Source organism: Vanessa atalanta, chromosome 13 (assembly GCF_905147765.1).
Source record: "Vanessa atalanta chromosome 13, ilVanAtal1.2, whole genome shotgun sequence".
NCBI lineage: Eukaryota > Metazoa > Arthropoda > Insecta > Lepidoptera > Nymphalidae > Vanessa > Vanessa atalanta.
This window is the reverse complement of record NC_061883.1, coordinates 10,129,578-10,156,289: the sequence shown is the minus strand read 5'-3', so window position 1 is coordinate 10,156,289 and position 26,712 is coordinate 10,129,578. Positions and strand designations below refer to the sequence as shown.

Below are 26,712 nucleotides of genomic sequence, written 5' to 3'. Positions count from 1 at the left end.
CTTAGTTACCAGCACTCGATTATTCGATATGACTAGCGCAACTATTGTACATTAATCGAATATGCTATAAACCACGTACTAAAAGTAACTGAACAAACTGTCAAGTCATTTAGATGAACCGCTATCCTCACAGACGGAGAATACGAAGAAAATTAACAATTTACATGTCCATTAAAAAATTATCATAAATAAAAAAAAATTTAATGTAGAACCATTTTTTTTTTTAGATCTTTCACAGTTAAAACCTTTTACGATTCATATAATAAATTGAAATTAAAATACACATAATTATGCCGCAACTAATTGTTAAACTAGACATTTATAAGCGGTGCCGAACAACCAGCGGACTGAATGATATCAGTCAATTCATCTTCCTTTTATAGTGTAGAAATGCTCCTGAAATCAATGTGGAAATCAGTGACATTCATAACAAAGACTAAGCTAAGTAAGACCGACAAGATCACATAGAGTAAAAGAAGACAACGAGTCGGCTTTATCACCCGTTTAAAAAAAAATAACAAAGAAATTTGTACTCTTCTAAAGCATTATATGAGCGTAAGATGAATTGGCTTATGTCATTCAGGCCGCTGCTTTAACGGGTCCGTTTAGTAAATTAAAACTATGCATCTCATTTAATAGCAATTTAACCAGTTAACTGCGACAAATATATCATAACACATGCATTGAAATTGTGTTTAGTATACTGGTGAATACAGGTACTGTATCTTCAGGTCAATATTAACACGTTGCCATAAAAATTATTTTTATCTTTTTTTATAATACCTCTTTTTTACATCGGCTGTTAAAAAAGAGGGATAGTGCAGTACTATATATATTTACCTATAAAAGTTCGAGATCACGTTTGCTGTGTTGCCAGTAGGCAATTACGAAAAATTTATTTAAAAAAAATGAGACGGGTGAACGGAATTGTATAATTTGTTACTTTTTTTTGGGGGGGAAACGTGTTCTAGAGTGGAGACCGCGTCTCGGCAAACGTAGTGTAAGACGTCCTCAGGCACGGTGGAGTGACGATTTGCGCAAGACGGCTGGCAGGAGCTGGATACGAGTTGCCGAAGAAAGACCACAGTGGCGTGCATTTGGAGAGGCCTATGTCCAGCAGTGGACGAATGCGGGCTGATGTGTGTGTGTGTGTTTGTGTGTGTTACTTTATGTGTAGTATAGTACTGAAGTTTTGTTTTATAATAAAGACTTTATGTTAGATTTGAAGATTGATCATCCATCTCATGCGATATGGAAAATTGAGCATTGTTGTTGTCATCACTAGCAGGTGGGGAGTCCGACTCCCCGTTACAATTCGCAAATAAATGACTCGCGAGTTTTTTTCATAAGTTAGTTTAGTGTTAATTTATCACACACTTGATGGACGAGAAGTGTTTTAAGGCTATTTTATTTTTTGACCTATCTATCGCATTAATCAATTTTTGTAAAGTATAGAATTGATCTCATATAAATTATCTTCAATCCGTGAAATAAAAAGAGTTTTAACATAAAAATTTGCACTTGCATACAAATAGATAATTAAATGTTATTTTTATTCTTTAAAAATTATGTGAAAAATCTTTTTATTAAATAAAACAAGTTATAATGATAACAAAATACATTTTATTGACGATTTTAATAAAACATTTATGTAACATCAGAACACAGCCTATTATTACCCATATCAAATATATTAAAAAAAAATATATATCTATACTAGCAATTACTTTTTTATTTTCATTTGGTCAATATTTATTATTAGTAATAACTATGTTATTGTCTAAAAATTATATAAAAAATATATTACTATTGTACGTCTAAAAATACATTTATTTAACATACAAACAGTATAAAACAAAATCCTTCGTCGTATGCGTTAAATCGTTTGATTCCAATTTCAAATATTCTCAACCGATTTCCGTTTAAATCTATTTGTACATAATACAATACATGTATAATGCGACCAAATTGTGATGTGTTGTAGAATCACCTATTAAATTCGCTAAATTGTATCTCTCATTATTACAACTATAACATAACATTGGCTACTTATAACGTAGATTTTTTTAAATATAAACTATTTATAGAAGTTTCATAATCATAATATTTAATCAATAAACTACATTCATATTAAAGTTCACAAATAAGACAGGTATGGAAAATCTTGTTTATTGCTTTACTTAATGTGAAACGTGTATTCGGTCGCTTTGGGATGAGACCGACTCGTATGCCGTGACGGCAAACGGCATGTCGCCATCTTGCCCTCTCAACCGATCTCTACTCCCTTGTGTCTGTCTTTGTGTATGCATTTAGTGAATGCCTCGTGAATGTTCATTACTGTATACTTAGTAATACATAGATACTTTATTAACAAAATTTTAATTTTAAATTATTTAAAATAAGCATCAATGAGTCTCGGTGTGACCGTGTAACTGTGACATCAATTCCCAGTCGCACCCCCAAAAAATGGAATTCTCTACCACCACACGTGTCAGTAAGGAACCTCTTATAACCTAGGTCACTTTAAACGAGGCATGAATGGCGAAGGCGATCTCGGCGAGAGGCGATCTCATTCTTCCTAACCGTCTTCGCGTTTGGACTCCACTACCACTTACGATCAGGTCGAGTGGAGTCATTTGCCTACACCGAAAGTAAAAAAATTATCATGTCAAATGAAGTAGTATGAAGGTAGTCCCGTGGCGGTCACTTTTTCCATAATTTCTGGCTTCATATTAATCGAACATTTCTAACGAGAATCTATACATACATATACATATACATATAATACGGAAATGTGAAGATAGTTTAGATAATACTCGTGTAGTATATAACATTTGGTTTATGAGGTCTGCATTAACGATGAAGCGAATATTTGTTGCATGATGTGTGGCAGAGACGCGACGTCCATGCACACGTGTGCGTGTCCCACGGGCAGCCGGCGCAAGAGTCTGCAACAACCTAACTTGGTTATATCCTTACTAGTATTAAAGTCTTACTAGCCTTACTAGTAAAGTAAGTTTTATGTATCTACTAAATGGATTTTAACGAAACTTACAATAGAATAACATATAGGATAGAATATATAAATATATAGTGTGAATAATACCTGACGTTCAACCCCAAAAACGAGATCTAAGCCGCGGGCGAAAACTATTTTATAGATTCAAACTACACACAGGTATATCTAACGTATGTATACTCTCAAAATAGATACAATATATTCATACAAACATATATAGACTATGTCCGTTCATAAATTGTATGTACTGTTTTTTTTTTTTTATAAATATGAAAGTCCTTTATAAGACAAGGAAATAAAAATGATCTATAATATTAAGTATGGCTACTATTATATTTAATTATTATTAATTAGGTTTAAGTAATTTATTTCTCATAAAAACATAAAGTTCACTTACAATGAGATACAATCAATATTCTATAATAGGATGTGACAATATTTATACCTCTTGAACGCTCAATGTAAACATTTGTAAACATCGCTTCATTAAAACCGATAAAATTGTATATACGTATTCTTTTAATTTTGATATAAGAAAATTCATGCTGTCCGCACCTTTAATATGATTAGGTAAGTTATTATACAGCTGGACTCCCTCTCTCCTCCTCCCTCAAACAGTATGGTTTTTTTATCCAACTTTGTACGTGCACCAGATATTCTACCACCAAATAACAGTATTCTGTATTGTTCTATTTCTAACCGTAGTTAGAAGAGTGAGTGAGCCAGTGTAATCACAGGCACAAGGGACATAACATCTTGGTTCCCAGGGTTGGTGGCGCATAGGTGGTGTGAATGGTTAACATTTCTTACAGCGCCTTTGTCTATGGGCGGTGGTGACCACTTACCATCAGGTGGCCCATATGCTCGTCCGCCAACCAATGCCATAAAAAAAACCAGTTAGCCTCAATTTATCCTTATTTCTTAAATTGTGTTTAGTTAGTTTTTTATCAATTTTGATGTTAGAGTGTATTGAATAGTTGATGATGTTGTAATAAAATTTTTATTTAGTATCATACATACTGCTTTTTAGCTTAGATTATTTGTATGTCTAAATAAAGTGACGCAATACAAAATACTTTTTTTATCCAAGTAAAGGCTTCGCTTGATACACGCGAAATTTCACCCTATTACACTAGCGTGCGTGTACTGCGTGGCCGAGATGTGGCCTAAATTTTTCGACGAGTTCTCAGCTTTAACAGTCTAAGAATATAAATAATCCAAGCTTTTGATAAATTAATACGAAATAAAATTTAATTTCAGGTTTCCGCTAGCATTGATAGAGCCATTGGCATATGAATTTATTAACTCTTCGTAAACATTGAAAAACTTACGTAGCGGCTTCATCGCCGAGGCTTCCAATAAATATAACGTGGGCCTGTACACTTGGTTCTGATGTTAAAATTGCACCTAAATCTTCTGGTCGAATGCCATATCTGCAAAAGATAAAACCGGAGATAAGCCCGATATAACACTATAATATTTTTGGGTGTTCTCGTACTACTTGAATCGGTTGCAACTCTTATGGAACTGAGTCATGCGCGGTCCGCCGGCTAGTTCTATATTTTTTATGCTCCGTATTTTCTAGTTATCCGATCAATAATGATTGAGATAACATTTCAAAAAATAAATTAATAGATTTTTTTTGCCAGTTAAACTTACAAACAAACACTGTTATACAGAGACCAACATATACCTAACTCCTTTTTGGCCAGATTTAATCATAAAGTGTTGAATTTAAATAAAAACATTCTTTTAAACTATTGAATGAATTTCCCACTGCTGGGCTAAGGCCTTAGGGTGAGGACCCTTTGAGGAGACGCTTTGGAGTATACTCCACCACGCTGCTCCGATGCGGGTTGGTGGAATACACGTTTCTCGCCGAGCACGAGATAAATTATAAACACAAATTAAGCACATGAAAATTCAGTGGTGCCGGTGGTGGTGTGGGTTTGAAGCATCGTGCATCGATTCGAAATGAATCAATCAATCAACGTCACAGAGCGCACCTGCGCAGGTTGGCGTCGGACAGCACGAGCAGCACGGCCTCGTCCGCGTCGCCGGCCGCCAGCGCGCCCAGCGCGTGCCGCGCCGCGCGCAGCGTGTTGTCGCCCGACCAGCAGAACTGCGCGTGCGCGTGCATCGTGCGGATTATCTGCCGGACGAAGGCACTCGGTACTCCTCTGGGATGGTCTAGCCTTTCCATTATTCGCAGTTAAATTGAATTGAAACAAGTTATTGAAGATATTCGTTAAAATGGTATTTATTTTGTATTTAAATTTCCGAATCAGTCACGACCGGTGTATGTAGTTAACAGTAATGAGTTATCTTTTTAAAGCAATTCAGGTTTTTCAATTCAATTTATACCGACTTCTCGAAAGCATTTGATGAGGTGAACCATGTTTTGTTTTGTTATAAACTCATATTTTGCTGGAATACATTTTTGCTTACTCCATTGGGTCGAACGATACTTAAAGAGAAGAACGCATTTGGATGCTACTAAAATGTACACTTCTTTATCGGTAATAGTTACAGCAGGAGTGCCACAGGGATCGAACCCTAGCCCCTTATTCTTCTCATACGTGTTATCCTGGAGTGTGATCAATCTCTATCAATCATTTGCTGTTAAGTAAAATACATTATTTTTAAAATATTATTCAACAACAGAAAACCTGGAGGATGAAAATCTAATCCGTAATGTGAAAATTGTGATTAGAAATCGTTGTCAAGTATTCACTTTTGTAGAATTTTATAACTCACTTGTAACCGTTCCTTCTCATTCTCCGGAGGCCTGTCCACTTTGACCAATTCCAAGGCGTATTCCTCTCCTGAATGACCATACATGTCGTATCTTATTCTTGATTCGTAGCCCTTCAGAGCTTCCATCATTAAGACTACAGCTTCCATAGAACGTTCGAGACGACCGTCGTATGAATTAAACCTGTAAGACGTTATTATCTTAATTAATCACGAATTAACGTCATAAAGCAAAAAATCTGATTCATAATTATTGAGTAAATTAGCCATCTGTTGGTAAATGGTAAACTCCATTTATAGACATTGAGGATTTTAGAAATATAAACCATTTATTACCGTAAAAGCGTAGCCAGGTGCAGTATTTAAAGTATTACGTCCCTCAAGTCCGAAATTGCACTGGCTACCTCACCCTCCAAACCGCAATACATCATACACAGAGAACTGCTGTGTGATAATAGAAATACTAGAAGGTTTACTACTTTAAAAGTGATATCCTCTAATAATCATTGAGACTCTATATTAGACAGAACAATAAAAATCAAAACAATTTTTTCCATTTTCTTGATGCAATACTGACCTATACATGCTGCCGGATACGTCCACAACTAGTCTCAGACGTTTGGGCTTGTCTGGTGGAGCTCCCGGAGGAGGGTCCTGGTCAGTCCTCCGTCTGTAGATAGATCTTTCACCTGTTATACCTAAATCAAAATTATTCTTAATACGTTGCATAAGTTCCGGGATAGAATATGCTAAAAACTGAACCCTTTCTATATGCAATGGATGACAATTTTTTTGGTCAAAAGTACCTTTAAATACAGACAGGATCTATATGATATATATTTTTGTGTCAATATACATATATTTCTGTGCCAAATACATGGTCACGATGCTGTTCTTGCCTGTGCCTATTTTCCAATTAAGAAAATTCTATAAAATCCTCACCACTGTTATGTATAACAAATATTATAGCTACGTATGTATGTCTGCCAACAATATAAAGCCGGTCGTTATGTATATTCAAAAAAATAAAGAAACCCTTAACAACCGAACAGAACCCGATATTCGTACTTTGTTAGTCAAAAGTTACCTTCAATTATTTTTCCATCATCTAATTCACCGCTGGTCTGATGTCTGCTCCATTGTCGTTCCTTTTTTTTAGCTTGTAATTCAGCTAAAACTCCTCGAAGAGCTCCAATCTAAGAAAAATTTTATGATTTTGCAACATTTTCTACAGGTTTAAAAATTCTTAATCAACGCTATTTATTTATAGATATTGTTATATTTCCGGAAAGCAAGAGCGCAAAATGAAGGAAAGTCCAAATGAAACCTAATATGTACGTGAAACCGGAGTTTTCTTAGTATTCTATCGCATACGCTTGTTAAAAGAAGGCATTTCGTTATTTCGAAAAATGATATAACCGAGAAAATATAGATAACAAAATATGTCACAATATATTTTAAAACAACAATTTTAAAAATTTAGAGGCTAGTCGGCTGCCTGTTTGGCTAACCCTCAATGTTTTTGGTAGCAAAGTTCAATACTATAAAATAATTGAGACTTACAAGTTCGATTGAGGGATTCGCTTGAGAAACAATTCCATAGCATGATAACGTACGTCACCCGCGATTTGAGTTGAAATTGGAGATGGGATAAAGGTCTTATCTCTTCTGCCAGAACTACTAACTACCCTGATTTCAAAGCGTGTAATTACATAATACAATTACAAAATATTGTAAATAATCTAACCTGAGGCTGAACAGCTCTTAAGAATTGCCCGTACAACTTCGCGTCATATTCACTCATCTTAATCTCTTTCAATCTTTCCTCGAAAGCCTTCCTGTTCATCTCCCGCGCCGCCTTCTTCACGTGCTCTGGAATATCATCTTTCTCTGCATCTGATAGCTGAAAATGGAAGGATTACATAATCAATATTAATATATATTTAATAGACGTTACAGTTCAGCAATAACTGAAAAGCGTAAACACCTGATGGACATCATGCCCTTTATCCAGTCGGTACGGTCCCCCCTTTCCCCCGAGACCCGCTGTGTCTCTGCCCCCGGTTCCACCAGCCCACGTGTTACCACCTACATGAGGCTGGTTATCAGGGTCTTCTTTACCGTGCTTGGGAGATGACACGTCTTTGCTAAGAACAAATATTGCAAATGAGAGCTAATTTTTAAATGAAAAAGGGAAGTGAATATGATAAAGTATCCGAAAAAGAAACGATAAGACAAAGTTTTAACTCCATCATGTCCCACTGCTGAGCAAAGGCCTCTTCTCTTAAGGACATGGTTTGAAGCCTATTCCACCACGCTGCTCCAATAATATTTGGGCTAATGCACATTTTAAGAAAATTAACACAGCCGAAGACTCAACACAGCCGAGCAAGAAATGACTTAACAAATTAGGCACATGAAAATTCAATCCTGCCATTTTCGGTTACTGCCCGTGTATTCATCAAGTGCGTTTATATAAAATACTTACCCACTGGTCCTCTCAATAGTCATTTGTATCTTTTGCAAGGCTTCCTTTGATCTCCCCTCTAGCACTCCCTCAGTGGGTAGCCCACTAGCGTGTAATACTTCTAATAAAGTATCGGCCATATCTTTGCTGTAACGATCGAAATCGAACACGTTGCCGATCGCTGTTGCTAAATCCTCTTCTGGATATTTCTGGAAAGACGACGACATCAAAACTCCGAAAAGAGGTGATTACACATCACTAATGAGGCGGTAGCTTATAATATTATTGAGTGTAAATGGAGAATTTCTTGTTATATGTATGCACCGCACGTAACACGAACACAATCATTTTTTTGTTTTTTTACATTCACAGTCATTCAATTCTGTATATTATATATATTTTTTTATTATTATATTCTAGTCTTTATAGTCAAAACCACTCAAAACGGTAATACGAGTGGTGTGTCAGTACGCACTCGGATTATACCAGATCCGTGTCGCAGACGTGGGCAAATGTGGGCAGACCCTTACGATTACATTGTCACTGTTAACATATTAAGAATCTGACAGACAAACTATTGACATCAACTCTAAGTTCATATAAATAAGTGGAAAGAAATTATTTTACCTGCAAATGTTTAACGATGTTCACAAGCTCACGTGTGGAGTAGGGATAAGTTAATTGACCTTGGTCAGCCATATTCCTTAGTACTGCGAATGCTTCGACCAATTTCTTCATTACATCTTGAGGTACATCAGGACCATAGGAGCGGAGTAACTCTAGCTCTGAATCTATTGAAGGATTGTCCACTGCATGGCAGGAGAAAAGGTCTCCTGTAATAAAACAATAATAAAATTTGTTATTGAAAGAAAATCTAACTATTGTAATTTGTTTTTTTTCCTTTAAAGTTTCTCAGAAAACAATACTTTTTATGTATAAGAGCTGAATCCTGAGTTACTTTAGTTTTAGATTAATACACGAATGATGTACAATTTATGTTCATGTTTTGAATAGTTAAAATAAAATATTTAGAATAATAAAGACAAACCCAGCGAAGCGAAGAAGTCGTTCCCTAAGAAAGGAAATCCTGGTCTATTGGCTAGCACGATCATCCTGAAGTTTTCATGCACAGGTATAAAACTGGACACGTCCCCTCCAGAACTTTCCATCATATCCTTAGGCACAATACGTCTTCCATCACTGAGGATCATTTCTCCGCTTTCTACCAACGTTTTCAGTATACAAGTAACATGAGTGGGGGCCTTATCTGCTTCATCCACAACAAGCACATGGCCGTATTTAACAGCCTTGACTAATGGTGAATCTTCGTAAATGACAACACCATCTCGCACAGTTGGCTGAACAGTTAACGATTGGACGGTCGTGTCTCTGTGTAACTGTATATATTCTCTCGGACGGTTTAATAATTGAAGAAGTCTATCCGCTATTTTGTTCTTCCCAACGCCCTGATTACCGACTAAGAGTAAATGGTTTCCCAGTAGGAAATCTTGCAGGAGCCATTCCAGAAGAGCAATATGTTGGGGTACGTCATAGAATAGAATATCAGGAACTTTGGTTAAGGCATCAGTTTTAAATATTTCCGTGCTTGTTTTGCCAATAGTTAGCACGCCATTTTGAACAGAACATCCGACTTTTTTAGGATCTCGTCCAAAAATACCAAATTTCGTTGGTGGTTGGATTCCAATCTTCTGACTGGCTCCATCAAGCGCTCGTCTAGCTAAGTTCGGAAGGAATTTTGCCAAAAACGTTCTTTGTACGGTTTCATAAGCTGAATCAGCAGGATATTTAGACATTCGACTTGCTATTCTCAGGAGCTGTCTCGTAGATAAGGACGATGAGAGATTCTTTAGAGTACTGTCTTCCGATAGTCTTAGTTGATCGGCTAAGTCTATTATAGAATGTAATGGACTAGAGATGTCTCCATACTGTTAAAAAAACATATAACATCAATTATTTTATATAGAAATAGAAGATAAACAAGCGTGGCGGTAATATTTGTTAACTATTAGGCAAGATATATCATACAAATTTATTTCTATGTAACTGACACAACTTTATATTTCAAATGAAAGAAAAGAGTACCTATGGAGTTTCTTGCCGGTTCTTCTATGTAGAATCTACATTCCGAACCGGTAGTAGCTCTACATTTAACACAATTTTTAAAAATGACCGTACAAAAGTGCTTGTTTATTATGTATTTAAACTTACCAATGAATTAATAATGAATATCTCCTCGTTTTTACTTAAATTTCTCATCTCGTGGAATATGAACAAACTGAGTATTTCAGGAGACAGCCAGTGTTGCCCTCGACTAGTGACCGGAGGTTCAGCTAATGCTATTAGTCTGGAAAAAAGAACGAATTGGATATAGAAAACATGATACTTAGTTTGGGCACATTTCCAAAAAATTCTCAACGATTTTTCTCAAACGTGAGTAAATTGCTAAGACAAAAACATTTTATTTCTTAGTTATAAGTTTATCGTACCAAATACTGATCTGGTTATGATTATTACCTGAATGAAGGATGAATTCTCTTAACGCCGCTTTCTTCCAATTCTTTTTGAGACAGTCCAGAAGACAGCATATCATCGTATCTATCGTGGCGAAGTAGTCTGGTGCCATCGTGGAGTTGAATCTCTCTATCGTGGACTAACCTGTTACGTTCAAACAATTTCTTGAAATAACACCTCTTGTAATTTATTTCCAATATTCGCATAAAACATATTTAATAGAGGTAATTTTAAATAATCCCAATGATTATAATAGTTTCAAGCCTAACATTTTCTTTTCTTAACCAGTGACTGTTTTCACTTTTATTAATACTACGGAAATAAAATACTTCTTTAATCAATAAAATTGTTTTTGTTAATTATATATTGAATCAATATATAATAGGGCTATTCTCTAAGAAGAAACTCGAAACTCACCGCTAAACACTAGCCTAGCGTGAAATGTCACATCAAATCAAAATATACTTTATTCAAGTAGGCTTTTACAAGCACTTTTGAATCGTCTTTTAACAAATTAAAGTAAAGCTACCAAGCTACGGTTCAGAATGTAGATTCTGCCCAGAAGAACCGGCAAGAAACTCAACAGTTACGCTTTTTTTTTCAACATACATCTATCTATCTACTATCTATCAGAATGTTATATGCGACACTGACTATAAAACTTATATTTTTTTAAGAAATATGTATCAGAATGGCGCTTCACTTTAAGTCGGTTATTTGAAGATTGAGATACGGAGTGAATTATTACAGAATTGCATTGCTGGTTGCGATGCCTGAAGCATTTTTAGTCATCGATGGCGTAAAATGGAATTTTGCAGGTTGAAGGAACTGATACAAATATTTTTTAACTAAAAATGGGACCCGTGACACTAAACACAATTATTATGTTAAACTGTCTGTAATATTACCAAACATTTGCGTGTCTGTTAAAATTTAAATAATCTATAACACGGTTAAACTTCATGGAAATCAAGTAATTATAAAGTTTGTAAATTCGTATCTACAGCAATCACGCGAGAGCTACTATAATATTATCAGTCTGATACTTTGGGAAGTTTTCTCATAAAAAATATTTATTTAAAAAAAAAATCTAATTCATTATTTCGTTTAAAAACTCAATCAATACATACACGTAATAGGTAAAAAATGAGAACCCGAAAAGTTAAAACACCACTAATATTTAAAATAACTTAAAACTTGTTTTAGATCCGAAATGTTATAAGTCGATAATTACTTATTTAATAACTAATATAATTTATACCCTTTTTCAATTAAATAAGCAGTAGCAGTAGCATAAATAAAACTTAGATTCACGTATTCCATACGATTTACTTATAGTTCCGTTGCATGCACCACAAAAAAACCTTGCAATATATGTAAATTAATTCATTAAAACTCAATTCCAAACCGGTGCTTGTTGACTTCAATCTCAGAAAAGACAATTCAAAAGTGGTTTTAAGAGTCTAGATTTTGAACGAATATTAGCTCGAATCAAATCACCTGTGCAGAACGGCTAAGGTACTGGCATGTATTCGATGTAATCCATCTAATACTGCCAAATGTCCTTTCAGAGCTGCTTCAACTAAAGCGGAATTTCGCCAAACAGTATCCCCGTTGTCCAAGGTTGTACGCTGCTGAATTAGATCTCTAGCTGTCATATCCTGATACAGGACTATAGGCTCTATTGTATAACCCAATAAGGACGCCATTTGAGACACAAGAAGACTTTTACCACATCCTTTGGGACCTTTAAGAGAAAATGAAAGAAAATTTCTCTGTCAATAACAATCTTAATTGTAGTAAAATAATGGATATACAGTTGAAAGACATTTTAAATATACGTAACAATAACAAGACCTTTTTTATTTCTAATGAATACATCTAAGAATAAAAACAATGCAATTTTGACACAATATTATCAATTGTAATAGACAGATTTTACTCGGTGGTAGAGCTTTGTGCAAGCCCTCCAAGGGTAAGTAACACCCAATCACCATATATTTTACCGCCAATCAACAATACTTAATATTGTTGTGTTCTGTTTTAAAGAATGAGTGAGTGTAATAACAGCACAAGGAATATGACAACTTAGTTCCTCAGGTCTAAGGCATATTGGAGATTTAAGGTATGGATCAAATTTATTGCGATGACAATGACTATGGGCGGTGGTCACCATTCACCATCAGATGGTTCATTTACTGGCCACCTTACTATTTCACAAATAGTAATAATATAATCAATGATCCTCTAAAGTTCTGCAACCTTCTCTCTTGCATCCTCACCTGCAACAGTATAAATAGTAACTTTAACACTTACCAATAATACAGAAATCTCCAACACTATGGCTTAGAAGTATCACATTCAGCAACTGAGTCTGGTATTCAGTATTAACAAATCCTTTCTTCTCCGTCTTACTCTTTCTATCACCGATGGCAACCCCAAATTGTGAGGTTTGACCATTAATTTCCATATCTATAATGTCCTGGTTTTCTTTAAAGTCTACCTTTTTTAGAGATATATTCCAATCTGGTTTGGTATCTACATTGAGGTTATGTAAAACGGCCTGCACGTTCTTCACGTGGTCTTTTGAAAGGAATGTGTTGTATGGATATAAAAAGTACAAGAGTTTGTGCACGGGTATATTTGGGTTCCTTTCCTGAAAACAAAATTTGGTTTGAATAAGGAAGTACATTGACTTAGGAATCGAGATGGCGGTTTAAACCCAGGCAAACACGACTGTGTTTCATGGAATTAATTTGTGCGACTGTCTCGGTTGAATATCGCGGTTGGTATTCTACAATATGTAAATACGCCTGCCCGCACTGTTGCAACGCAACTTTAAGAGGAAAGGACTCCTTAATAAATCCTAATCCTAGGGATTGGATTTATGCCCGTGTTACCTTACATAGATTTCTATAGAGCTCTATAAAAAATAAGTAATCAAACTGTCATCATAAGAACGATTAAGGGTTCATAAAATACACTCGCAAATATTTTACGGTGCGTGCGTGTTGACACGTCCTTGAAATCTATTACCGATGCGCGTTTCACGCGATCTCCTCGTCTCCCAACTTTGTTTCAAGGTCAATGTTAAATTTACTTAATTTCAATAGAATATCATAAGGCAAGAATATTTTCGCGGTAAAACTTCATTGTCTTTTATTTTGGTTTCGAGAATAGAAAAAATTAAACGAAATATTATTTTTTCTTATCTATATATATTTCTATTGTGCTGTTACATTCTTAGTATACGATGACTCACCTTGATCAAGACAACATGACCTTATGGCTCCAATAATTGAAGTTTATATAGAAAGAAAACTAATAATTAAAAAGAACCTTACCAAAATTAGTGCAGCAGCATACAAGCTATCCACTGGGAAGTCCGGTAGACTTATTTGCTGCAATTCAGGGCTGATTAGTGCATAAGCGGCAGACAACAACTGTTCTAGCTTGGCCGTATCCACACGGGGTGCTTCTTCTTTCAAGGCGTTTAGATGCTCCTGAAATTGAATATTTCATATGTTAAAAAATTTGGAACGAAGTTGATTTCGCTATATATTATGTTTTAAACTTAGAACATTAGAGTGCGTTTACGAGAAATATTTAATACTTTTATACTAGTAGTTAATTCATTTCAAGCCAGTGGTATTTCGTTTATTTATCATTTATCTTCTTGTGTATACACACATAACATCTGTGTATACAAGAAATGCATCTAAATACGAATTCAACCTAGGTGATTATTTCATTTTGTAGTATATAATTGTAAAAGGCGTTAGAGTCCCGTTTCATGACAATTAATTGCTCAAATGTAAATTGCATGTGCCTAAATAATTTAATTAAAAAAAAATAACCGTTACCATTGAAAAACAACGCCAAAGCGCTTCGTGTTCAGTTCTCCGATGGTAATGATAAAACGAATACCATAAATCTAAGTATATCATTCTGGTGTAAAACAAACAACACGTCTGTCGCAATGTTCGCGAAGTTGGAAGATTTACAAACCAGTCGAAGTAACACACGCGAACGCCACAAATCGTCTCGATATATTTACCTTTTAATGTTTTTACCTAAACATTTTTTTCACAGATTGTTTAAGTACTGTTAGAGTTATTTTTTTACACATTGCATAACTATAATTTAGTTAATAATATGTCGATTGACTATTTTTAAAATATGTTGTAATGTAATATTTTAATTGTTCACGATTAATACTGGCCGAATGGCTCATACCGGCCGGTAAGAAAAAGAATGTCAAGAAATCGAACGCAGCGGCAGTGTTTTGTTATAATGCTAATTGTTTTTAAATAATTAGAATTATAAGGAGATTTGGAGAATACGGGATGTGTTGTGGAACACGGATTAGTGGGTAAAATAAATGTTAAAATGGTGTTAATAAATGAATCTGGAAGAATATCGTTGTTTAAGCTTGCGACCATCCTAAGAGTACTTACAAATATGAGCGAACTGAGACCGCGAGAAGCTTATATTACTGAATTCTTAGACCTCTTTATGTACAGAGCAGTTAGCATTAAGCAATCTTTATCGGTACTAACAAATTAAAGTGCATTCATGGAACGATATTAATTCCTTATCACGTCAGTAATTTAAATTTAAGGCGGGTATATACTGCGAATTACAACTACTTATAATAATATTATATACGGAACCTTCGCCTAAACGCGCTACATAATCTGGTATAAGTTTTATGTATACATAAATGTATATTAGATTAGTATTATTTTTTTCCGTTAGACTTTTTTTTTTGTGGCATTGTTTCGAGCATATTGGCCACCTGATGGTAAGTGGTCACCACTGCCCATAGACAAAGGCGCTGTAAGAAGTATTAACCATTCCTTACATCACCTATACGGCACCAACCTTGGGTACTAAGATGTTATGTCCCTTGTGCCTGTGATTACACTGGCTCATTCACCCTTCTAACCGGAACACAAAACAATACAGAGTACTGTTATTTGGCGGTAGAACTAGCATAGCTCTGATTATAAATTCCCGTACAATAACAAGAATAATCACGCCTTCATGTCTACGCCCATTTAAGCCCTCGCCGCTACACGGAAACTATTTGCCGCAATTACCGAGGAAAATTAATTCTATCAACTCGTTTCTAGCTGTAACTTAATATGTTTTAGTTGGATAATGACAGCCTTATGTTACTTGTAATCCTCTAAACAACTATAGAAAAACTTTACTAATAAACATTTACCATAATCTATAGACAAACAGGTAGATAATGGTAAGACGGTAATGTCACTTTGTCTAGGAGTTACACTGGCTCACTCATCCTTCTATCCGGGACAGAACAACAACAAGTTTTGCAGCTTGGTGGTAACCAAGATAATTTAATGTTAAAAAGTCAAGTGAAATATGAAGTGAGTTCTCATAGAATAACACTGCATTTGAATTATCCTAAATAAATAGTTACTGTGATGTTTTTGATAGTACATTATAATATATAATATTTATCTTAAATTCCCTTACTATAAACTAAGTAGGAATGGCAAAGATCGTAGCAATTAGAATTTTTTAAAAAATAATACAGAATATGTATACGAGTATATCGATGACATTTCGCGTTTTCACATATTACTTGACATTTACGATGATGGGTTTCGAATGCGTTCTTATAGAATATCTCTACAGATTTAAAACTATAATTTCTTCATTATTTAAATATAGATTTCGTTGTAACCAACCAATGTATTCAAAAATCACTAATCGCAAAGCCTGATATTATTTGAAAAAAGAATACTATATGTTTTATGAGCATATTACGTGTCGTATTTAGATAAGTTAGGTCACGTAAGTTGTTTATGGGTCTAGCAATCTCACAAACAGAACCTATACAAGTCGCGATGACATGTGATAGCGATCTCATTTGAATACGGTCTAGTTTTAGTTCAACTCTTTATACCTAGAAAATGTTTATCTACTTGTTTTACTTCACATATTGTATTTGCCAATTGCTTGCTTTTGTTTTAAATTCAAACCAAGAACACCTGAATCTTAATCGAAGTTTTTGAGTTCTAACTTGGCCAAGTATAAATTAATTTTCATATGCTTAATTTGTATTTAAAATTCATTTCGAGTCAACGGTAAACGAATCATAATGAAGGATCTAAATGAAGCCTGCATGTTTAGTTAAAAAAAAACTGTCTTCCAGTGGTAAGTCCACAGACTGTTACTTTTTTTCTGTTTTATCAGAAATATATATATATATATATATATATATATACCTAACATTATCCCCATGTGTCATTACACATGTTGTTAAATGAGTTAAATTTGAGGTTTTAAGCTTAATATTAAAACTGCGAAAGTAACTCTGTTTGTATATTGTCTGACCGGAGCTGAGCTGAATCGAATTGATGAAATTTGCTACAAAGCTAACTTGAACTCCAAGCAAGGACAGAGTACGGACAGAGTACAAGGAGAGACTACTTTTTATGACTAATACCTGACGGCCGACCCCTTGAACGCGAGCGAAGGTGCGAGCGACAACTAGTATAAAAAAATAGAATAGTCTCTAACTCTTCGCTGATTATTTCTTTAGTAGAAGCATAGCATTTTATATAAAGTAAATAAACTTTATGATAAACTTTATAGCTTTAGAAAGACTGGCGAAAATGTGAGCCTTCTGATGGCGAGCTGTCCAGCACTACCGTAGGTCACTGACTCTTCAAGCGCAAACACAGAAATACTTTGCATCAGTCTTTGGAGGCAGAATATATTGCTGTGAGGAACCTGTCCAGACGAATCTGCATAAAACCATGCACTAATGTACATTACAAGCCATTGTATTTACAGTTCCGTAGTCACTGGGCGGTGCACGGTGTTCAAATCAATTGCTCATCAGGGGGCTCTTTTGCCAGACTGCCTATCTATTTACATAAGAAAAACTTATATGCAACACCCCCTTTTAACCTGTGAGGGATGAACTAAAAAATGGCTGTTTGTCCTCGGACTTTGAGCTTGTTCTGGACTAAATTTCATCAAAATTAGTTCCATGGTTTAACCGTGAAAACGTAACAAACAGGCAGAAACAAAACAAATGTTTTGGTAACTCACAAATAGCCATATCAATTAAAATGAAGCAGTTATTTGCAATTTTTTTTTTTTTAATAATTGCCTGAAAATTAAGTCAGGAATACAAAAAATATATATAGAAAATTCGCATTAAATATAGAACGAACATAGTTTCCCCGAACATAACTTCGCATAGATCGCATCAGCCTATCAGAAGATCACCATTAGGGACTTCGAACATTCCCAAACTACTAATTTTGGCGCATAAAACTTAATGTTTCGTGCAAACTAACAGTTTCGCTGTTCCGATATTACACGAAAATCATTGAATTTATAATGTCTCTTGTCGATATTATCGCGTGAGTCCCGATCGCACGAATATCAATAATAGGGACCGCGAGTCATTATAACTTGGCCCTTAAAATGAGCCTAGCCTTTGACAGGTAACTAATATTTATTTATGTTATAAGTTATGATCTGTACGGTAAAGTTTGTTTTTAAATTTTTCATTTTCTGTTCATTCGTTATTTCGATCCTTTCAATGTTGAGCTGAAATTATGGACTTTTTAATCTGGTATAATAAATCAATTGTGCATAATTATATTCGTTTTAGTAGAGATAAAAATTTGCATATTCTTAAAAAGTAAATCAACTTATATATTTAATCGTAATTTGATGCACAAGTTTAATAATTACAAATATCATTTTTATTCGGTTTATTTGGTGATTCTTAGCGACGAAACAAAATATCAGTCTCAATCTTCCCTTAATAGTATTTCGAAAATTTACCGAAACGACGCGTCCATTATCAACTTTCAACTCCTGTCTCCTGTCCAATAGGAAATGATGTATATCGGTTTGGAGAATTTAATTTCTTCATTAGAAATCCAAATATATTGAGTGGAACACGTCCAGAACGCAGTCTAAGAGCAATAACAAATTGTTGACGCGTCAGCCCTAAGTCGCAAAACCAGGATACGAGGCGAATAATTGTTTAATTATTTTTAAAACATGCAATTCATCCTTAACTCTATTCCAAAATTAGAAAATCAGAAATGGAAAATAAAACTTATAATTGTCCTCCTTTTGGGTAGAGAAATATTCAAATACAGGAACATCACAGATATAACGTCACTTTACCGCATGAAATAGCAGTAACACGAATTTCCTAGCACGGCTACCTTGTTTCTTTTATAATTAAATTTATTATCGTTAACACTATTCATATATTAACATTTAGTATCTTTATAATAATATATGGGAGACAATTCAGAAATGTCGTCTCCATGTTTTTAGAAAATACGGAATACTTAAATTAATTAATCACATTGTAATGTAATTTTCAAGATCATAGTCGTCAACTACAGTGATAAACTCTAGTCTATACTAGTGGTATAGACTGGATTTCATCCTTAATTACATCATTTATTTTATTCATATAATTATATGATTCCTACGGTCAAATAGATCTCTCCCTCTGAAACAGTCGAATCTTATCTCCACTAACGGAACGATCGATTTAATTTTTTCGTCAATCCGTTTTAACTGCAAATTCTTTTAAATATATCTCTATATATTATAAATATCATTAGTGTTTATTAAAAAATCATATCATTTAAAAAAAAAAAAAAAACAAAAATTTTAAAATAATTTATTTAAATATAGAATAAACTACGATAATATAAGTTTTTCAACATTTTTCAGCGATGACGTTTTATTTAAATTGCATCACAAAAAGAATAACATGAAACTAAAATGAGGTTGAAGTTAAATAAAATAAAGATTTGTTCATAACATAATAAATAATTAAGCAGGACTTCATAGGTTCCGTATTAAGTTCTAGCTGGAATCTGTCCACTTAACGTCAATTGATATGATACGATATGATCCTAAAGAACAGTTCCTAGATCCTAAGTAACAGTATTAACAGATAATGAAGGGTTCAGATTAAAGACAAGCAAGACCCGTTGAGTTATCAGGTGCTTAATTAACGAAACTTGCAAGTGTCACCTCTTTGAAAGAACATGGAGTTGAAGAAGTCATATTTATAAAAACTCAACACTGAAACTGACTGAAATTGTTAATGATAATGTCTTCGAAAAACAACACAATCTTCCGACTTTTTTTTTATTTAGGTATTTTTTTTTATTACTAACTTCTAAAATCCGTGCTACATATTTCGGTAAGACTTACGGTACGCTACGGCGTTATCACCACGGTCGTCGGTTTGGAAAATGTATCACTGTGGACAGAGCTTTATAGCAAAGTTCGAGACAAAACTCGTGAACGTAACGTTGGGGTTTCCAGTCACTCGCGTCGCGGAAGTTCGTTGCGACGTCACTTACTGCTTTACATTCCAATAAATCGAAGCGGTTTGTTTGTGTCATTTTAGAATATTAGAGAATAATATCAACATAAAACATATGAATTGGTAATCAATTTGAAGCTGTTGATATTATTCGAATTAATATATTTATTCCAAATATTAGTGATCTCTTGTATTTGAGACAATTTGCATACTTTATACATTTTTAGTTTAAAAAATCCTGGCAACACATTACATGAATATTTTGAGCAAATTATAACGTATGTACGTACGTTGTTGTATTGGTAAGTATAAAAAATTATATATTTTCTGATATTCAAAACGTGACTTGAAAATATTTCAAATGGCAGTTTTTGTTTTTGGTTTTCTTTGTCCAGTGTACAGTCAGAGTAAGAAAACCTTCGTCAGTTTTCAAATTCATTCCTTAGACCTTAAGGTGACGAACATTTTCTTACCCCGACTGTACACTTAAAAAATAATAGACGATTTAATTTGGTTTTCCTTTAAATATTAAAATAAACTGCATCTACCTGGTCATCTAAGGCAAAACGCCCGAAAGATCTGTAAATTGTTGTAGATTTTTTTTTAGCCAAGATAATTATTATTAAGTATATTATTTTAAAATTACTAAAATTTAGATTAAATTATGAATCATAACTAATTATATTTAATTTATATAATATATATATAATTAATTTGTTTCAAAATGCTTGGATAAAACGTTAAAGATAAAAATAATGGGTTTATCGGCCATTATTTTCTTAACATTTAATTGGACTATTTTATTCAGGGATGAACTAATTTTAGAAAAATAAGGCATACATAGGTTATTTTATCACGAGCTGTATTGTACAGTTCTTCTTCATAAGCTTCATTACGACATTAAAATACATAAATCGTGAAAAAAGATCCGCTTAATCACATTGGTAACGTCTCTTTGTATGGAAGAAAGTCCTGCGTCCAATCAAGTTATAATTTGAACATGTCCTATGTTCAAATTATAACTTGATTCGTTTTTTAAATTATTTTTTTCTTCTGTTTGTTACTTTTAATAATTTTCTTTCTCAGTTTGTTAATTTTAATCAAATCTTGAAAGTAAATTTTAAACAAGTTTGACAAAACCGATTTGACAACAGTTCTTCAAACGCTTTTAATGGTGGTGCTATACAATAGTCGTTTAAGCACGTTTTTTTTAATTTTTGCTAATTAAACTGTATAGTTATACAAAAAAACGATAGGAAATGAAACGTAACCCTAATAAGGTGCCAAATTTTTGAACATTCATTCAGTAAAACTCCCCCTACACGTTGCATCTAATTACTTTACGTCACGCATGACTCACATTAATCAATTCAAGGCGCAAGGGAATTGAAAGCACTTACGATAATAGGTCATTTAACACGTTTCAATTAAACGACTTTCATCAAAGGTTTTATAAAAATAAATAAATAATAAAGCCTTTTTACTAGAAATTTTAGTGCTGAATAATTCTTGATGTAACTTGGATAAAATGAAAAAAATAATTTCACCAAATACTTATCAGCCCCGGAAGTCGGAACTATATAAACAAATAGGGACAGTGCAGTAATTTAAGAGGGTGCCTAATACACAATAGTCAAAGAAACAAAACCAAGTCACAAAATGATGTAACGAATAATGATTAACAAAAAAAAGAATTTAAATTGACGTTTAATATTCACAAAAAAACCACCATTATTTATTTCAGGTGGGAAAAAATAAGTTTCTTACAACGTATATACATTTTTTTTATGAATCTGTCTGCTTTAAGAAATAATATTTCTTATTTAGCAATAATTCATAGGTCTGAGATAAAAATATTTGATTTTATTTTTTATATTTTTATATATCAACAAATATTCGTGATAACAGGATATTAATCTTTGTGCTTTCTTTCAGCACGTCAAGCGTTTAATCATTGAGGAAAATAACAATCAATTATGAAGGGAAAACAAACATTTGCACCGATTAAAGTATATCGCGTGTCTAGAAGGTTTAAATTTTAACCAGCGGGTGGTGTAATATGCCAGCTCTCTGGCAGTCGTCTCAGCGCCCTATGTACATTAGAACTGTATGGGTCGACGGTTTCCGACACGCAATACTAACCCACGACGATCCCCACTTCTTGAAACTTGTCGCTAAACGTCGAAGACCGCATTCATCCGCTAGTTGTGTGAAATCTACGTTGAGCAGAAACATAAGAAGCTCGCTCAGCCACCACGACGACTTGGGGGGCTGTCTTAGAAAATTAAACTTCGTTATAAGAAATGAGAAGTACCAGAGACGAGTTAACGAAGAACCAGAAATAGAAAAATTAAATTTATCCGATGTTGAGAATAGCGAAGAAGATTTCATTATCAAGGCGTCTCCTCAACCATTGTGCGACATTAACAACTTCCGTCTAAACTTGGACACTGATAATAACATGAGGGCTGTTAAGAGCAATCGAACTGTGCGAACCGAAGTCAAAGAAAACACAGAACTATCAGATAGGGTTCTGCAATGGCTGGATCTAGCGGGAAAAGTGAACCTCTTAACAATAGACAACGTTGAAAGGATGGCGCAGCCGAGGCACAGCTGGCCCGAAATCCAAAAGCGCAATTTGACGAAATCGAAAACCGCAATGGACTTAAGAGCAAAAGAAGTTAAACAGGTTGTCGATGCGAAAACGAATGGGAATATCGATCGGCAGGAATTTTACATGCCAACATCGGCGAACACGATCGAGAACTACGCGCGACAGTCACGAAACGCGAAAAGCACGCCACGACATGACACGAAGATTAAGGAAAACAAAAAGGTCAAAGACATGAGGGCGAGTGTCATGGAGACGCGTCTCAAAATGGCCAACGAGAGGAGTGCCGTCGAAAAACAATACGCTGAAATGGTCAGCAAGAAACTTATACCAGACGTAGGGAAGGTAAAGAAGCAAGTGCATATATTTATGCCTGAAGCGCTGAACAAAAAGTTCAACTCGAACCCATCTAGTGTCACCGAGAGTATACTGTCACAGAAATCATAATAACATTACTTTAACTTCATACATTATATTGTTAATGGTAATTTTATTGAATATACGTCTTAAAGCGCGTTGGGAGTACAATTTAATGGAACGAGAATTATGTCAAAACATGACAAGATGAAGCTTTTCGTGAAAGAAAGATAAATTTGTACGTACTTATACGATATACTGATAAATGTTAAACTTTAAAATGCATTATAAAAATATATATAAACTGCCTAATCTTATTCGATTACTTTATTTATTACTTCCTACAGGCACTATGATAACGTATATGTGTCAATTAGAACAAAAAAAAAAGAAAATCTTGCTTAATAAAAAATACATTCTATTATATTATGAATGTGAAAGTAAATCTGTCTGTCTATCTGTCTGGTGCTCTTTCACGACCAAACATTTTGTATGTGCTTCAAAGCTTAAACTTCAAGGAAATACATTAAACAATATTTATGCCTAAAACCTGACGACTATCACCTAAAACGCCGTCCGCGGAAATAAAAAATAAACGAAGATTTATTAAATTATAAAAAAATATTGGAAAATAAAACACCAAGCTCAACATTATGGATATTCAAAAGTATTACTTTTTACTATGTTTACTGAAGATTTGTTATTGTTATATTAATTCATGTGTTCGCAATAATGTTTTAAATTATTCCTTTTTTTATACTAGAGACACCCGGCTTCGCACGGATGGAATTTACAAATAAAGAAAATTATAATTGATATAACTTATATTTATACCCTGCAGCAGTCAGGAATATAATTTAGCTTTTAAAAAAGTTAGTTCCTATATAACTTTTCTAACTGCCTGATTTAATTTATGTGTTGGTAAGTTTGGCATAGTATATCTCTATTATAATAAAATTAAAGTATACATAAATATTAAAGTTAATGACAAATATTAATTGTCATAAGTATTCCTGTTATTTGTTCCTACCAATTTATTTGTCTATATTTAATACAAATTATAAATTGAGACAATGATTAAAATCTTATTTGTAATACAGTATAATGTTTTTTTTTTATTCTTACCCCAAATCCAACAGTAGCGACATCTCTCGCCTGAAACCGCGAACGCAACGGCGGATCTAGTGGTTGTCCGGTGTACTTTGGAACTGGCAATCCTAGCGCTATAACGCGAAAATTTTCATCTACGCGCACCAAGCGCCACTTTGAAACCTCTTCTGCACCATGTTCCTGTCAAAATAATTGAAATTATTTAATGTAAGCAGTTAAACAGAAAAAAAATCACCATAAGAATTTAATTGTTACGTATGTGACTAAAATTCTAATTCAAATTTCATTAGACGAACTTTCCATTGCTAGAAGCGTTTACAACTTTGAAACTTTGAGCTGCAATTAAGAATTTCTTGACAGAAAACCCCAATAACATTTTATTGGCCCAACCTGAGGACCCAGAACTTCTAGATCTGCCTTATGAGCTATGCACTAGATTATTACATACAATTATGAAGTCATTAAGTTTATACTTTAATAATTTATAAGCATAGGTCAATTAAACTCACTTGTAACAATTTATCATATCTTGAAGCTGGTATTAAAAATCGTCCGTCTTCTAAATGCATTTCTCTATTTTCGAGAAGGTTATTTAACACTGGCAATACATTCCGTTCTGCTTTTTCGATACCCTCTATTACAAGGACGCGACCTTTAATTGCCGCGCGTACTGCACTCTATAAAAAAATGGTAAAAAATATATCCTGCTCAAAATTTGAAACAAAACATTTATAGTTTTTAATTAATGTTGTTGCAAAGCTGTGTTTGTTTTATTTTATTTTTATTATTTATTTTATGTAAAGTCAAATAACTTCAATATCGATATTTTAAGCATTCAATAGACAATAGTTAATTATGTTTATGTTTTTAAAAGGATATTATAGTATTTAAATGTTGCATTTATTCTAAAAACGCCCATCATTTAGAATTTTATTAAAATTTTCAATATATTTACAAACAAAATCTTTAAAATATCTTGTATTTACAAATATTTAAAAACTATCTTGGTCAAATCTCAGAATATTGATATAGTATTAAAATATGTATATAAATATTCAAGTATATAAACATATGAAATAAAGAATCAATGAACTTTATATAATAAAAAACCTCCCGCTACAAATAAAAGCCATATATACCTGATCAAAATATGTAGCTGTAGAACTTTGTATCTCTCGTCGCTGCTTGAGGTCGGCTTCCGTAGTGTCCCTTGATAAAGCGACATATTCTAATTCTCTTTGAGTCAACTCTAAATATTGCAATGCCACTTTTCTCCTATAATATATAATGTAATAATATTATTTTCGATCATAATGTATGTCATGAACATATATTAAAATTAATGCTTTTTAACTTTTTACTATTGTAAATACATAGATTTTCATAGATTGATTGTAATCGTATTAAATATTATCACTAATTTAAGTTTTATATAATTTATGTAAAAAATGAATTGATTCTATCAAACTTGTGTTACTTTAAATATAAATAATAAATCCGTAAGCTACAATCTTTATTTCAATGTACTACGCTGACTAATTTAAGTGACGTCTGTGTGACTGCATTTAGGATTAAACTCACCGACTAGGTCCAGGTCTTCCTAATAAAAACATATCCTGTCCTAAAATATCCTTTTGCATCATCCATCTTAAATTGCGTAGAGTACTTTGTGATAATGACTTTAGTTCTAAATCTTCAGTTATAACTACAACAAACATAAATATTAAGAGGGTACAGGTACACATTTAATTTTCGTACTGATTGATTGATTCTCCTAATTGATTTAATTTTTATAATTTATTATTAAAGTATAATTCAAAAGGATAAATAGAAATTTTATTAGTTTTACAGGTTATAAATATTGTAAACATTAAAAACTTACGATATTTTCGAGGCACGTATTGAAGCTTTTGTGGTTTCGTAATTTCTTTACTTACATTTCCTATCGTAATTTTACCTTCAGACGAATAGGCTCGGACAGAGTTAGAGGATAATATCGTTTTACGACCATTCAAAATACGAATCAAAACATCGATTCGTTTTACAGTTACCGCTGGATTATACATTTTAACTTTATTAAACAAAAAACAATATTAATATAAAATACTTCAACGGGCTTAAATCATTTCATTTCATTATCTTAAATTATAAGTTAATATAAAAAAACTATAATTATTGCGGATAATCCGCAAGTTCAAAGTCTAATCAACGCAGAGTTTAAGCATTATTGTAAATGTCAAAATGACGCAATACAGCTGATTATATTATGGCTACGTTCAAGCTTCTAATTTCTTAACCATTTAAGGTCATAGCTTTTTATTAGGTATTAAAAGTCATAAAAGTGCAATAAATGCACATTATTTAATCTACTAAAACGACGCGCATGGTTTAATTTATGTCATTGTCCCCTTTCTTACCTATAAAATTAACTAAGCGCATCTCACCAACTTCATCACGATTTTTCCATATTATCAGTAGAATCAACGTAAAAAACCATGTTTTAT

The 26,712-nt window shown here is 33.5% G+C and overlaps 2 protein-coding genes across 2 annotated transcripts; one reads left to right on the top strand and one right to left on the bottom strand.

Moving 5' to 3' along the window:
* Positions 1-1,750: 1,750 nt before the first annotated feature.
* LOC125068077 (von Willebrand factor A domain-containing protein 8) lies at positions 1,751-26,406 on the bottom strand. Its single transcript, XM_047677069.1, has 21 exons — positions 26,091-26,406; positions 25,790-25,913; positions 25,348-25,483; positions 24,718-24,885; positions 24,224-24,388; positions 14,117-14,275; positions 13,089-13,428; positions 12,273-12,519; positions 10,776-10,916; positions 10,470-10,605; positions 9,289-10,186; positions 8,868-9,073; positions 8,262-8,449; positions 7,761-7,920; positions 7,521-7,676; positions 6,861-6,969; positions 6,351-6,471; positions 5,777-5,957; positions 5,026-5,171; positions 4,351-4,452; positions 1,751-2,948 (listed from the first exon to the last, which is right to left on the bottom strand). Exons 1-21 carry the CDS (start codon positions 26,272-26,274, stop codon positions 2,840-2,842), a joined length of 4,176 nt encoding a protein of 1,391 aa, XP_047533025.1. The 5' UTR covers positions 26,275-26,406; the 3' UTR covers positions 1,751-2,839.
* Positions 22,118-23,197, top strand: LOC125068078. The gene has a single exon (XM_047677070.1). It carries the CDS (start codon positions 22,190-22,192, stop codon positions 23,186-23,188), a length of 999 nt encoding a protein of 332 aa, XP_047533026.1. The 5' UTR covers positions 22,118-22,189; the 3' UTR covers positions 23,189-23,197.
* Positions 26,407-26,712: the final 306 nt, after the last annotated feature.

Excerpts from the sequence above, each read along its gene's own strand:
- LOC125068078 (XM_047677070.1), top strand. The coding sequence starts at position 22,190 with ATGCCAGCTCTCTGGCAGTCGTCTCAGCGCCCTATGTACATTAGAACT.
- LOC125068077 (XM_047677069.1), bottom strand. The coding sequence starts at position 26,274 with ATGTATAATCCAGCGGTAACTGTAAAACGAATCGATGTTTTGATTCGT. Across the intron at positions 6,970-7,520 it reads TAAGAGCTGTTCAGCCTCAG|ATTGGAGCTCTTCGAGGAGT; the intron begins GTTAGATTATTT and ends AATTTTTCTTAG. Across the intron at positions 5,172-5,776 it reads ATGAGAAGGAACGGTTACAA|ATAATCCGCACGATGCACGC; the intron begins GTGAGTTATAAA and ends TTCGTCCGGCAG.